At 29.5% G+C, this 13,094-nt stretch overlaps 2 protein-coding genes across 2 annotated transcripts; one reads left to right on the top strand and one right to left on the bottom strand.

Annotated features, from left to right (window-relative positions):
* The first annotated feature begins 107 nt into the window (after positions 1–107).
* LOC119670233 (chitooligosaccharidolytic beta-N-acetylglucosaminidase-like) lies at positions 108–8,027 on the top strand. Its single transcript, XM_038080411.1, has 7 exons — positions 108–201; positions 4,213–4,412; positions 4,468–4,868; positions 6,153–6,246; positions 6,314–6,532; positions 6,591–7,396; positions 7,761–8,027. Exons 2-7 carry the CDS (start codon positions 4,339–4,341, stop codon positions 7,940–7,942), a joined length of 1,776 nt encoding a protein of 591 aa, XP_037936339.1. The 5' UTR covers positions 108–201; positions 4,213–4,338; the 3' UTR covers positions 7,943–8,027.
* On the bottom strand, positions 8,022–12,991 carry LOC119670234. Its single transcript, XM_038080412.1, has 7 exons — positions 12,738–12,991; positions 9,922–10,119; positions 9,596–9,859; positions 9,404–9,530; positions 9,161–9,338; positions 8,496–8,698; positions 8,022–8,423 (listed from the first exon to the last, which is right to left on the bottom strand). Exons 2-7 carry the CDS (start codon positions 10,095–10,097, stop codon positions 8,124–8,126), a joined length of 1,248 nt encoding a protein of 415 aa, XP_037936340.1. The 5' UTR covers positions 10,098–10,119; positions 12,738–12,991; the 3' UTR covers positions 8,022–8,123.
* Between the last annotated feature and the right edge of the window lie 103 nt (positions 12,992–13,094).

The following is a 13,094-nucleotide window of genomic DNA, read 5'->3' as shown; positions in this document are numbered from 1 at the left end:
CCCATATGTGTTCGCAGAAAAATGTGCCTTCCATATCATGACTGCTTTTTTTTGGTGCTTCCACGGGCAGAACACTATTGCGTTTCTGCGCTTTCTTCTGGGCTTCGTCGTGCTGTGTGACACTTTTGCTACATGCGATAAGATCGGTTTGAATACGAATTCAGTTTAGTTTTTGTTGTGGCCTGAATTGCATGGGCGATCGTAAGTAGTGAACCGTGTTGCATGGAAGAGAAGAATATGCATGTGGAAATTATTCGAAAGTCCATTTTCACTATAAAATAATAAAAATAATAAAATAAATTTCATAATTTTTGAAAGTGAAAATTGCATTCATGGTTTTTATGATCAAAATAAATCTGTGCGATCGTTTCTAAAACAAGTGAATTGAATCCAATAAAACCGTTAAATAATTAAGATAATTTGTAAATTAAAATATAATAAAAAATAGATTTAGGGAAATAAAGAATATGAATAGCAACATAGAACTATTGAATACATTATTTAATAAAGAACAAAAAAAAATGTTTAAAAAAAATATATACAGAGAAACAAGTGAAAAGTGCATTATGGTCGTGATTTGGACAAAAAAATTAAGTGCAATGCCATTATTTCTAATCTAGTCTTTCGGGATGTGTTAATTTTTGCGCTAATTACTGAAAATATACGAGGGAAAATCAATAAGTTTTTTAGAAAAGCATAGAAAATCATATCATTTTATGTATTTCTCAACAAAGTCTTCCACTTTTTCAAACTATCCTAAAAAAATGGTTTGCCTTACTGTTTAAAAGGAGCACTACGTTGTTGTTACTCTTTGGTGGCAAATTTTTTTTCTCTCCTATGTTGTTGTTGTTGTTGTAACCCGCCGGGACCTGAAAGCAACAGTAGTCCCTTTGGGGGTGGTCGAACGGCACTTGGTCGTCTTTGACGAGTGGCTCCGGGACGTAGACCCGGCCGTTCTTGGAACCTTTTCTCTCCTATCATCTGTTCCGGTTTATTGTTCAAATAGATAACAGCGCTTAATGCGTGCGTATGATTTACAAAAACAAAATTTAAAAAAAAATTAAAAATTATAACATGTCCTTAGGGAAAAAGAAATGAAAGTGGCCAAAAAAAAATATTGTCACACTTTTACTAAACAAATTATTTTTATTTTTTTATCCAAAATGATGTTTTGACTGCACATAAAGAAAAAGAGCCTTATAGCCTTATTGGAACATTTCAATAATTAAGTAATAAATCATTTATGATTTCGTTCTAATATAAACACAGCAAGTGAATTTGTTAATAAAACTTTCACAGCAAATTAGCAAAACTTCTGAAAAATGTGCGAACATAAAAGTAAAGTACGCTTTAGGTCAGTTGGTTAAGAAGCGCTGACTCTGAGCTTCAAATTTGGCAGGGCACGAGTTCAATCCCAAAAAATTACTTATGAATAATTAAATATAAGAAATAATTCCAAGACCACAAGACGATGGGTATTTGGCAATATTTGAAACAGCAGTCAAAAAATCAATTAAAATAATATAAAAAAAAATTTGTTGTTGTAGTTCACTACATTTCGAAAACCTCTTTAAGTAATATTTTAAAGAAAAAATGTTCCTATTTGGCCAACAGATAACTGCTCACCCACTATGAGAATGTTGTTAGTTGCACGTACATTCGTGACCACCATGGTGAGATTTGAAGAATATCATTATAAATTATTTCCACATCCAGCATATTGAAAGGTCTTAGTTTCTGTGTTCTATTCTCTATTTTTAAGGGTCATGTAAGGCAGATAATCAAATGATGATCGAGCACCGCATTTGTTGTTGTTTTCATGATAAATCAATAAATTGAAAGCAACAACAAACAAGAGTCTGTCGCTAAGGGTAACCGACGAACCGATGATTATATGATCCCCTGATTAACCGACGATTATAATGCCTAACTGGTTTTTAACCCAATCTGCTTTGTGATAATAAATGATATTGTATTATTAAACAAAGTCCCGACAAAATTGTGTTATCAGAACACAACACTATTTAGTCTTTGGATCAAATCATTAATTCATTTATCATTCATTCCTTTTTGCTTGGCTAGCAAATTATTGAAATGAAGACAATTGAACTAGAATCTTTTAGGAGTGCAACCCTCCAATAAATTAAAATAGCTTTTTTCCTTCCGCTATATAAACGGAAACTGATTATATAGCTGAACTGTAGGCCTCCTTTTTCATATTTTTTTTTCAAATTACTCGTTAATGGTCAGAAGAAACCCTTCTCTTCAACGTTATAAATAGTTTTTAAATTATGTTATACATTAACAATGGTAAAAGTTTTACTAAAACTTGTTTATGTCTTAAAATTTATATCTGCTGCTTCTACGTACATACGAACTTCATAAAATTATATAGATTTAGATGTATCAAATTCATGCATTTTATAAGCGGTTAAGTTGAATAATTGACCCAGTATTGATATAGATTGGGTTATTGCTTTAGAATACAACGGAATTGATTGTTTTTATTTTTGAATTCACACATTGTGATCATTTTATCTTATTTACTATATCTCCAGTTAGAAAATTAATCTAAGTCTTCACTTTGCTCAAATGATAAAAGTAGTCTGTATTTTTCCCAGTTTTCCAGATTTTAAAAAGAGGTATTATTGCCTGTTCAAATTAAATAAAAGGAAGTGAAATGATTAGGAAAACATTGTAAATATACAAACGGGAGTTCCCAAATTTTAATATTTTTGGTGTGTATATATTTTAATAACTAAGTTTTAGCTACACATTCGTCATCTTTGGATAAGAGTGGTACTTTTCACATTTTCTTGAAAACAAACTGTTCGCATCTGGTAAAGAGATAGTGTGGCTAAAAGGAGGTTATGTATCATACGTCGTACTCCTGTTTTATTTATGTAATTGTAAATATTTTATGTATTATCATCTATAAAAGTATGGTTTATAGAAGAATAAAAACATTTTTTTAAGTAAACAAGTGGTTTTAAACATAAAAAAAACTACAGTTATTGTTGATGCCAGAAAGTGAAATAAATATCTTTATTGTGGAGAAAGAGTATTGCTAGAAGTGGGACCATTGTTATTGTCAATTAGTAAAGTTATTTTTTGTGTTACTGTTTATTCATTATATATGTCATACATATATATCATATATAAGACTTGTTACTCCTTTCAACTGGATGCTATCGGCTCACAATCGGAATCGGTGTAGATATTTCCACAATTATGACATACCGGACATCTATTATGGTGTGGTCGAGTATGTAACTGCGTAACATCGGTTTACAATCAGGAATGGTAGTGCTTGCAAATAGTTCCAGTAACTTGAAAGAAGTGCTTTTATTAATTAAATAGTTATAATGCATTAATAATAAATAAAGATGCTTATACATGGAAATAAGGTTCTTCAAGTCATTTCGGGAAACTTCAGCCCATCAAGATGTTGCCTGCTGATGTGACTGCTAGTATAGAATATTAGTTATTAATATGTTGTTTTTAAGATATTGAGGCGTTATGAAAAATCTTTTTGCAGCTTTTTTTTTCTTGATTCTCAGCTTGTATATAATTTTCTTTTAGAACTCTTTCATTTATTGTCTCTAGATAAAAAATTCTCAGCGTGTAAAATAATAATTAATTAAAGCTTGTTATTGTTCAATTATGTGGGCCTTGTTTTATAGTCCATATAAAGGAACCATTTAAAATACTCTGCTATAACTTCGAGTTTATATAATTATATATATTTGTTAGTATCTTTTTCTCGTGCTTTTTCATACTAATCCATTATTCATTTTTTTTACCATCCAGTTTATTTACTAATAATAGATGCTCAACGTAGAATTCGATACAGTTTCAACTTAACTATATATATTATAATGCGAACTAATTGTATAGGTATATTGATTAAATTTACTAAATTTGATTTTTAATTTTTTAATACTGATCAAAGCGCTGTTTGATATCATTCGACGTCTTCTATAACATTTAATGTTTACCTCATTTGAGTTTGTATAGATTTCACCTGGTAGATTCCAATATTTAACATACGCACTGTCATGTGATATCGTCTGAGAAATGTGATTAAAATATGATCTAATAAATATGATATGATTTTTGATTATATTAAAAAAATTGATTGGTATATTCTATTTTTGTACACAAATTCTATATACATTCATGTGAAAAACTTTCTATGGTTCTTAATTTTAGCAATGAATAACAAGTTAAACTTTTAACCTTAATTAAAGTTAATAAAAGATTAACGTTAATAAAAACTATAATAACAAAAAAAAATTTACAGAGTGGTATGCTTAAAAATAATTACAAGACTTTAAAATGCAATCCATAAAATTTTTAATTTTTTTTCAAATAATTCTCCTATGTCATTCTATAAGAGGCGATGGAGATAGGTTTGTAGTTTAAAATTCAAAAAGTTTCATTTTATAAAGAATTAAACCATTTTAGCAATAAATGGGCTTGCACATCTCTAGACCTATGTATACTGGACCCAGCATCGAATATTGGAGATGCAATTCGATTTGAAAGTCAACATGATTGCCGATTGTCATGTGGTCGATATGGAGCCATATGGCCTATGCCGACTGGAGACTGCAGTATATCAAATGAGAGAGTCCGTTTCGATCCGTGGAAAGTACGTTTCAATGTTGTTGCGCCAACTGCTGCAACAACACAGTTTATACGTGAAACAAATCGTATATTCGTTAGTAATATTTTAAAGGAATGCGTACGAAACTGTACGCTTGACAAGGGAAAAGAGATACTCGTGAAAGCCACGATTAACTCAACTAGTCTTAGTTTGGATTGGAACACAGATGAGTCGTATACATTAAGTATACGTACAACAGGTAAGTGAAAAGAATAATTAATTATGTCTTAAATATATTATTATTAAAAAATATTATTAATGTTGTCTATATAACAAATTTTTATAGTAAAAACAAAAATTTTTATGAAATTATTTTCTAATTTTTTGCTTCTCTTTCTAAAATTAGCAGACACATTTTTTATTGCCTATTATTATCTTTATTTTATTTTCTTCATTTCTTTCAGTGCAGTCAGCTGGAAAATTGAATATTGTTTATTTTAATATACATGCTTCAGCTGAATTGAGCAAGGTGATAAATTTTTTTTTGTATTTTTCAGGGGCGAGATATTTTCAAATTCTATAAAATTCCATTTAAGGACATTAATATCATTTATATATGCGTTTCGAGTGGAGAATGATATATCTTAATATAGGATAGTTTTTGTCACAATATAATAACTATCACCCTCCTTTACGGTGCAGATAGTTGCCAGTGTTGGTTTTTCAAATAAAACCCTTCCCCTTTTTTTTATACTTTACGTTTTATTTTTAATTCAGAACATTAAATTTGTGTAGATCCACTCCTACACTATTTACCTCCAGCTTGTCTACCTCATTCTTGCTTACTGGAATTCATTTTTTTATCATCTACATGGCTAGTCCACCTCAGTTGGTAATACTTTACATATACAGACCAATAGGCGTCACTTAATATTGTATATTTGTTAGTTCCACGTTCTTGCGTATAACTTAAAAGCTATTATCTAGGATTTTTGGACAAGTAATTCTTCTTAGCAATTTCAATTCCTCACATTTCTTAAAATCTGCATCAAATATTCAGGTTTCGTATATCTTATTATTAATTCTGTTCTTAATATATATCTTGCATCGGTCCTACACTAGTTTCAATTGGTCGTTAGAACTTATTTATGAAATGGATTGTGTTTTCGCTTTCATTCATTGGTCTAATTAATCATTAACTAATCATTAGTCTAATTAACTAAATGAAACTTCAATGAGGTGTTTATAGAGTAGATACGGTTATATCTATACTAATGTTGATAGTAGCCAGGTGATAGACCATAAAAGACTGGTTTCTCATAAGTTATATAAAATTTATACCATTATTATTATAAACTTCACTAAAGAACTTTTTGTATATCCATTGATTTCCAAAGTGAAGTGCTGTTTTAGTGGCAGTTAAGTTAAAATAACGTATACATTTTAAGGAACTAAAATTAGGAAAATGTAGCAAAAAATAATACAATATTATAAATAATGTGATACAAATTTATAATTAATGAATATATACTACTTATTCCAGCTACCGCAACTTTCGTTGATATAAAGTCGGTAACAGTTTATGGAGCAAGACATGCGTTTGAGACCCTTTCAAATTTAATAACTGGAAGTGTGAGGTAAATTTTTTAACTGATATTACGTATAATTTATATGTTAATTATTCATACATAAATTCAATAATAGCAATGGATTATTGATGACTCAAGCTGCTCGAGTTATCGATAGACCCATATTCACGCATAGAGGTGTTTTATTGGATACATCAAGAAATTATATGCCGCTACGTATCATACGTAATACTCTTGATGCGATGGCTGCATCAAAACTAAATGTATTCCATTGGCATGTTGTGGATACACACAGTTTCCCATTAGAAATTACACGTGTTCCTGAATTGCAACGGTATTCATACATATAAAACATTTTATATCTCATATATTTGATATATTTTTGCAACTAGTTTTGGTGCTTATTCCAATGAACATACATATTCTCGAACCGATACCCAAAATCTCATAAAATATGCACGTTTACGTGGCATTCGAGTACTGATAGAAATCGATGGACCTTCACATGCTGGTAATGGTTGGCAATGGGGTCCTATGAGTGGAATGGGTAACTTAGCTGTATGCATAAATAATACACCATGGCGTCAATATTGTGTGCAACCACCTTGTGGTCAATTGAATCCATTAAATGATAATATGTATTCGATAATGAAAGAGATTTATGAAGATATTGCTGAAGTTGGAGCTCCTGAAGAAACCATACATATGGGTGGTGATGAGGTTTACATACCTTGTTGGAATAATACAAAGGAGATAACACAAAAAATGATTGATACCGGCTATGATTTGAGCATGAAAAGCTTTTTTAAGTTGTGGTCAAATTTCCATTTAAAAAATTTAGAATCATGGGATGATGTCAATCAGCGACAATATCCACGTTTGCAAACACCAAAATCGGTGATTGTATGGTCAAGTCATTTAACTGAACCAAATATAATTGAAGAATTTTTACCTAAGGAACGTTTTATTATACAAACATGGGTTGATGCGGATGATACCATAAATCAGGATTTAATGAAAAGAGGTTATAATATTATTCTTTCAACTAAAAATGCTTGGTATTTGGATCATGGTTTCTGGGGTCGTACACCATACTATAATTGGGCGACAGTATATAATAATCGAATTGAACCTAACACAAAAGTGTTAGGTGGAGAAGTTTGCATGTGGAGCGAATATGTAGATCAAAACTCCGTTGGTACGTATTATTGTATGTTTATTAGAGTTTTATGTTTTTAATTATTTAGTTTAAAAAGCTTAAAAAAAGTAATTGAAAATGTCGAATAACTACTGCTGAAAACTTTTCCCTCCTTTCCGGACTCCAATCTTATTAAATGCGATTCAGATGAACCATCAAGAGTCGAGCTTCCTTCATTTTCTTCTATAATGACCAACTTTTCATGTATTCTTCAACATTGTTCAGTTTGACTAATGTCAAAAATATTTTATCCGTTCTTAGGTTTAAAAAATCACCGCTATACATTAGAAAAACGTTAAATGGATATACGTTATATCTGCGTAAAAATGATTGAAAATTATAATTGATTTTATTTCCTTTTCAGAGGCTCGAATATGGCCACGCGCAGGCGCTGCAGCAGAACGTTTATGGTCAAATCCGAAAACCTCGAATATTTTGGCTCAAACGCGCTTCTATCGCTACAGAGATCGATTAATTGCTCGTGGTATAAGACCAGATGCTGTTATACCAAAATGGTGCGTTCTAAACGAAGGACAGTGTCTGTAGTGAAATTATTTTCACAAAAAATTTAGTATACTAACTAAGAATCTTAATAGCCTTAAAGGATTAATAAAAATATAAAAAGTCAATGGAAAATGTATTTCTTTTATTTTATATATAATAGTGTTAAAAAAAATTTTATATACAAATATGTATAAAGTTGAGTATTGTAGCTATTTTTATAGTTCTACTTAATATAACCTTGATCAATGGCATGTTTTAATATTTGTGCTATACGTTCGCGCTTTTTTGCCTCTTTAAATGGCGTTATATTCCAAACATCAGTAAGAACAGCATTCTCTTTAATTTCATCTAAGTCGGCAACTTCATCATCTTCAATTAAAGACATAGGTAGAGATTCAATACCCATGCCACAACCAAAACGTGCAAAATTTTGCAATTCATTTAGTAATGCTTGCCAGGATAATACGGCTTCCGGATCGGCGCCTAAATCAGCAATTATGGCACTAGCACTTTTATGATAAGCCTGAAGTTATGTTAAAAATATAATTGTTAATAAAAATTTACTTAAAAAATAAATGTTAATATAAATACGTACCTCAAGTAACTCCAGATAATAGTTATCACGTAACTCTTCACTAGTACACGAATAAATAAAGAATGATATATCCAAAGCTAGTGAACCGCAACGCGCTAACTGAAAGTCGATGATTTTAATTGCTTCGGGCTTACCATCTTTTGTGTATGAAGTTAAGAAGTTTGGTGTCCAGCAGTCCCCATGTCCAAAAACGCTTAATTTACCTAGACAAAATATTGTAAATAAATTAATTTATATTTTTAAATATTATATCAATATTATTCGAGCTAATCGAATCTTCGAGCAGTTTGATGTTCGAATATGGTTGGGTTGGAGTACAGTGATTCATACTAAAATCCTCGAAGATTTCGATAAAATGAAATCCGAGTATTTTAATGTTCGAGTATGTTTAGATTGGAGCACAGCATGTGGGCGCTTCGAGTAGCTTTATCCATTTTCGAGCACTTTAACCATTTTCGAATGTTTAAAGTCTTCGATCCAAATATTAGAATTTATCGAGCACTTTAACCATTTTCGAATGTTTAAAGTCTTCGATCCAAATATTAGAATTTGAGTACACTTGATTTGCTTCAAAATCGCATGCTCGAACATTTTGAAGGACTCATTAATATTATTGAAGTATGGTGCCTTATTAAAATGTTACTTTTGAATAAGAGTATACGTACTTTTTGTGGATACTAGACTAATTAGATCATCGTAAAGTTTTGGTTGTAAAAATTTATTAGCAATTGTTTCATATTTGGATTCTGGATATGTTTTCGAAACAGCATCGTTGGCAACATTACAAGCAAGTTTTAGAAACCCTACGTACCAGTTACGATACTTCTCATCGTAATAGGTTTCCTGTGTAAGAATTAGATATATTTAATTTTATCACTTATTTTTAAATAGACAAAAACAAATCATACTTCTAAATGTTTTGAAGTCTCTTCAAATTTTTGTGGATCTAAAGCTTTTAATGCTAATGTAATACCGTGGAAGCGTCCCAGTGTACGCATTGTTAATAAACACTCCTCCAAAGTTATATAGTTCATTCTGCAAAAGTTGAAGAAAAATCGAATATATTAATTGCTTAAGTATTAAATTATAATACTTTTTACCTATTTGGTGAACCATATCCGGAGAAGCTCACATCTTCCAAAGCAACAAAGTCATTTTCTCCATCGCAATGTGTAGCATAACAAATAGGATATTCAGTGAAGGGATTTGTAGGATTTCGTTTAGCTTGGAATTCCTCCCAAGCAGGTACAATATGAGTATAAAAATTAATTTCATTTCGGAAGAAAACTACCGAACGAAAAAGTTTACGTCTAGCAAGATTATCGGGCATTGCCTTTACAATCAAATTAACTTCAATTGTTGATCTGCAAAGATAACATATTTTGATATATAAAATAAACTTTTATTAAATAGTATGTCGGTTTACCCATTGCCTTCGTTAACACCATAGACACACAGCCGAAAGACCTTCGAAAGATATGAATCACCTTTTTTAAAACCCTTACCAAACTTAAAGGAAGTATGTTTGGTGCCTCCAGCTTTTTGTATTATAGCATCGAGCGTTGACTCAGTGAAGTGTGTAGAAATATCTGTTAGACTCATTATGTGGTTCTATGCTTAGTAACTGAAAGTAAATGAATGATTTGAAAAAGTATTAGTTCTGCTTTACTAATTTCGTTTTATCAATTTTATATTATCAACAGCGTAAACAGATAACAAATAAGTTAAATAGTAAAACAATCACTCTAATCTGAAGTATTATCGAGAGCAATGCTGTTATGTATGCAGCACTGTTCAAATATTTGTCTGAAACTCAATATAGTCATTTCCTAGGTTAATAAATAATATTAATAAAAACAATTGATTATAATCTTAATATGATATTTTTTAAACAATTTGAATGCTTTTAATTAATGCTTAAATAAAAATGTCTCTAAAAAGCAACAAAAATTTCGATAGGCATGTGAAAAATAGAAAAAAGTTCTGAAAGTCAAACAACTTCCACTAAGTCATCTAATTATAATGATCAAAGAGAATCTTATAGAGAACGGGGACTTTTTTATTTTTGAAAACAAGCACAGCATTTTATAAAGAAAATTCATTAATTTATAAGATTTTCTGTGATGACGATAATCAACTGATAATAACAATCAATAACAATCATCATTTCAATACGTCTATATACATTTTTCATGTATTTTTGCTGTGAATAACTGCAAAAATTGTACTGATTTACGAATATACAGAATGTATATAATGTAATATTAATGTAATATTAAATGTAATATTAAAAAATATTTTAATTTATTATTGTCACTATAACAAAGCACATAAGTGCTATAACTGCACTAATTTTATGTCAATTTATTATTGGCACCATAAAAAGCACATAAGTGCTATAAAAATGCACTAATTTTATCTATTATCTTGTTAAAAAACTATAAATTAAATATTCAACATTAAAATTGATGTCGGTTTTACAATTATTTTAATACAGCTTTTGCGAAAATAAATATCTTCAACTGTTGTCTAACTTTCAGGAAATATTATTAAAATTAAATACATAATTTGACAATAATAATAATATATATTTGCTTCAGAGATAATATATGATAGTTTAATAAAGGGATTTGAAACGATTTTTTTCGTTTCGGTTGAATAAAAATGAAATACGTCGAATGAGAAAATTTTTACTTTAAATAAATATTGTTTTCAATTTTTTAGATTTTATTCATAAACATTTTATTGAAGAATAAGCAGGTACCTTATGTACGATGCTGTACCCAAATAAGTCAATATATTTATTTCGGTTCAGTTCTGCTTGTCGTTTCGGTAAAAATGTCGGTTCGAGTTTTTGGTATAAATACAAAGATGATGTTAATGTAAAAGCGATTGATGTGCGTATGTAATATTCAGACCCGACATATAATATTTTTAAAACAATAAAATAAAAAATTAAAAATAGTTTAAAATTTTATAAAATAAATAATATTTTATAAAATTTTAAACTAGTTGTGTAGATGATCACTTTGCTATATACATATTTAGGAGTATTTTTAACTCATATACCACCTTAACTACGCCCACGCATTTCACATAGGTGCAATTATTTATTCTATATATATATATACTGAATTTTTTTTTACATCACAGAAATGTTCCTCAGAAATGTGTGCAATATACAAGAGGTGTATTACTATATGTATATATTATTGATAACTGCCAGACCAAAGAGCTCGATCATGCGGTCAACTATGGTAGTCCGCCACTCCTCAGTAGAACCTAACTGACGATAAAACCATGGGTTTGTATATGAAATGTAATGCCATCTTTGTCTGTGACTCTTTAGTTTTGATTAGGGGCAGGAGGAGATTACAAAGTTGGCAGTTCCTATTCCTTTTTAATGTTAGGATGTACCTTACAACTTATATTTTGACTTTTGTTTAAAGGGTGGAGTGGAGTCGTTATTTTGAAAGAAAGGCTCTGTCTAAAGAAGCAGAATTTCGACTCTGCTTGGAAGCGTAAGAGACCTCTAGTAATATTTTCTGTGGCAAGGCATACATAGCCGATGTTTTGTTTTTCACTCGAAGTGCGGAGTGTATTCTGTTCAGTTCGGTTCGGTAGAAAAAAATCAATCACAATTGATGTGCTCCACTTCGTCGGAAACCAGCACTCCATATACATTTTATTTTCTATCTTACATATGTACATCTTACATCTTATCTTCCAAATAATAATTAATAATCGTAATTGCTTTTTTTATTTTTTTTTACTTATCCCTTTTTATATCCTTTTTTACACATCTTACTTACTTCACGTATGTTAATAATCTTATAAAGTACTATATTATACAATGTAATTAATTAATAATTTGACGGTACTCCTATCGAAAAACAAGTATAATTGTAAATATATCATCTTTTAATATATATAAGTATATATAATACAACATATAAGAAAACTAAGTATATCTTTAAGGATAAATTAAAAAAAACTTTTTTTGATTGTGTGATACTTTTTCGATAAAGAAATTCATTTTAGATAATTTTTTAATTATTCTTTCCCAGTAGGAAATAATTAATTTCCTTCCAAGTCGTAGCAGTTGAACTCTGTGATATTGTAACAAACTGTTTGAGTCATGAATATTACATGAAAATTTACTATTCAATTTACTTTTTTATATAATATATAAAAAAATGATAAATTAACATTTGAAAACAATTTAAATGATGAAATAATTACCTTGATTTTCGGTGGAGATATAATTAATTTTTGTAAATTTACCGGCTGATCTGTTAGTTATTAAACAAATTTACAACCAAAAAGCATTTATTTATTAAATAAAATTAAATTTAGTTAATTTTTTAATAACAAAATTAATTTAATAACAATAGATTAAAATATAAAACACTTAAGCGAATTAATTTAGAACTACTATCCATAGAAGACGACCGGCACAGTGTGACGTGGTTAAGAATATTTAATAAATTTCAATTAGTTTTAGTAAAAGGTCATCACAAGGTTGCAAATATTTACATTTTGAAACAAAATTACTTAAATATATATAAATATGTTTTTTTACTTAAGGATATATTAAAT

This window comes from Teleopsis dalmanni, chromosome 1, assembly GCF_002237135.1.
Source record: "Teleopsis dalmanni isolate 2A chromosome 1, ASM223713v2, whole genome shotgun sequence".
In the NCBI taxonomy this organism is placed as follows: domain Eukaryota; kingdom Metazoa; phylum Arthropoda; class Insecta; order Diptera; family Diopsidae; genus Teleopsis; species Teleopsis dalmanni.
Note: the sequence above shows the minus strand (reverse complement) of the source record. Positions and strands in the feature narration are given on the sequence as shown.

Coding starts and splice junctions, on each gene's coding strand:
- LOC119670234 (XM_038080412.1), bottom strand. CDS start 10,097: ATGAGTCTAACAGATATTTCTACACACTTCACTGAGTCAACGCTCGAT. Junction 9,860..9,921: donor GGTGTTAACGAAGGCAATGG/GTAAACCGACAT, acceptor TTATCTTTGCAG/ATCAACAATTGAAGTTAATT. Junction 9,531..9,595: donor GGATATGGTTCACCAAATAG/GTAAAAAGTATT, acceptor CAACTTTTGCAG/AATGAACTATATAACTTTGG.
- LOC119670233 (XM_038080411.1), top strand. CDS start 4,339: ATGCAATCCATAAAATTTTTAATTTTTTTTCAAATAATTCTCCTATGT. Junction 4,413..4,467: donor ATAAGAGGCGATGGAGATAG/GTTTGTAGTTTA, acceptor AAACCATTTTAG/CAATAAATGGGCTTGCACAT. Junction 6,533..6,590: donor CGTGTTCCTGAATTGCAACG/GTATTCATACAT, acceptor TTTTGCAACTAG/TTTTGGTGCTTATTCCAATG.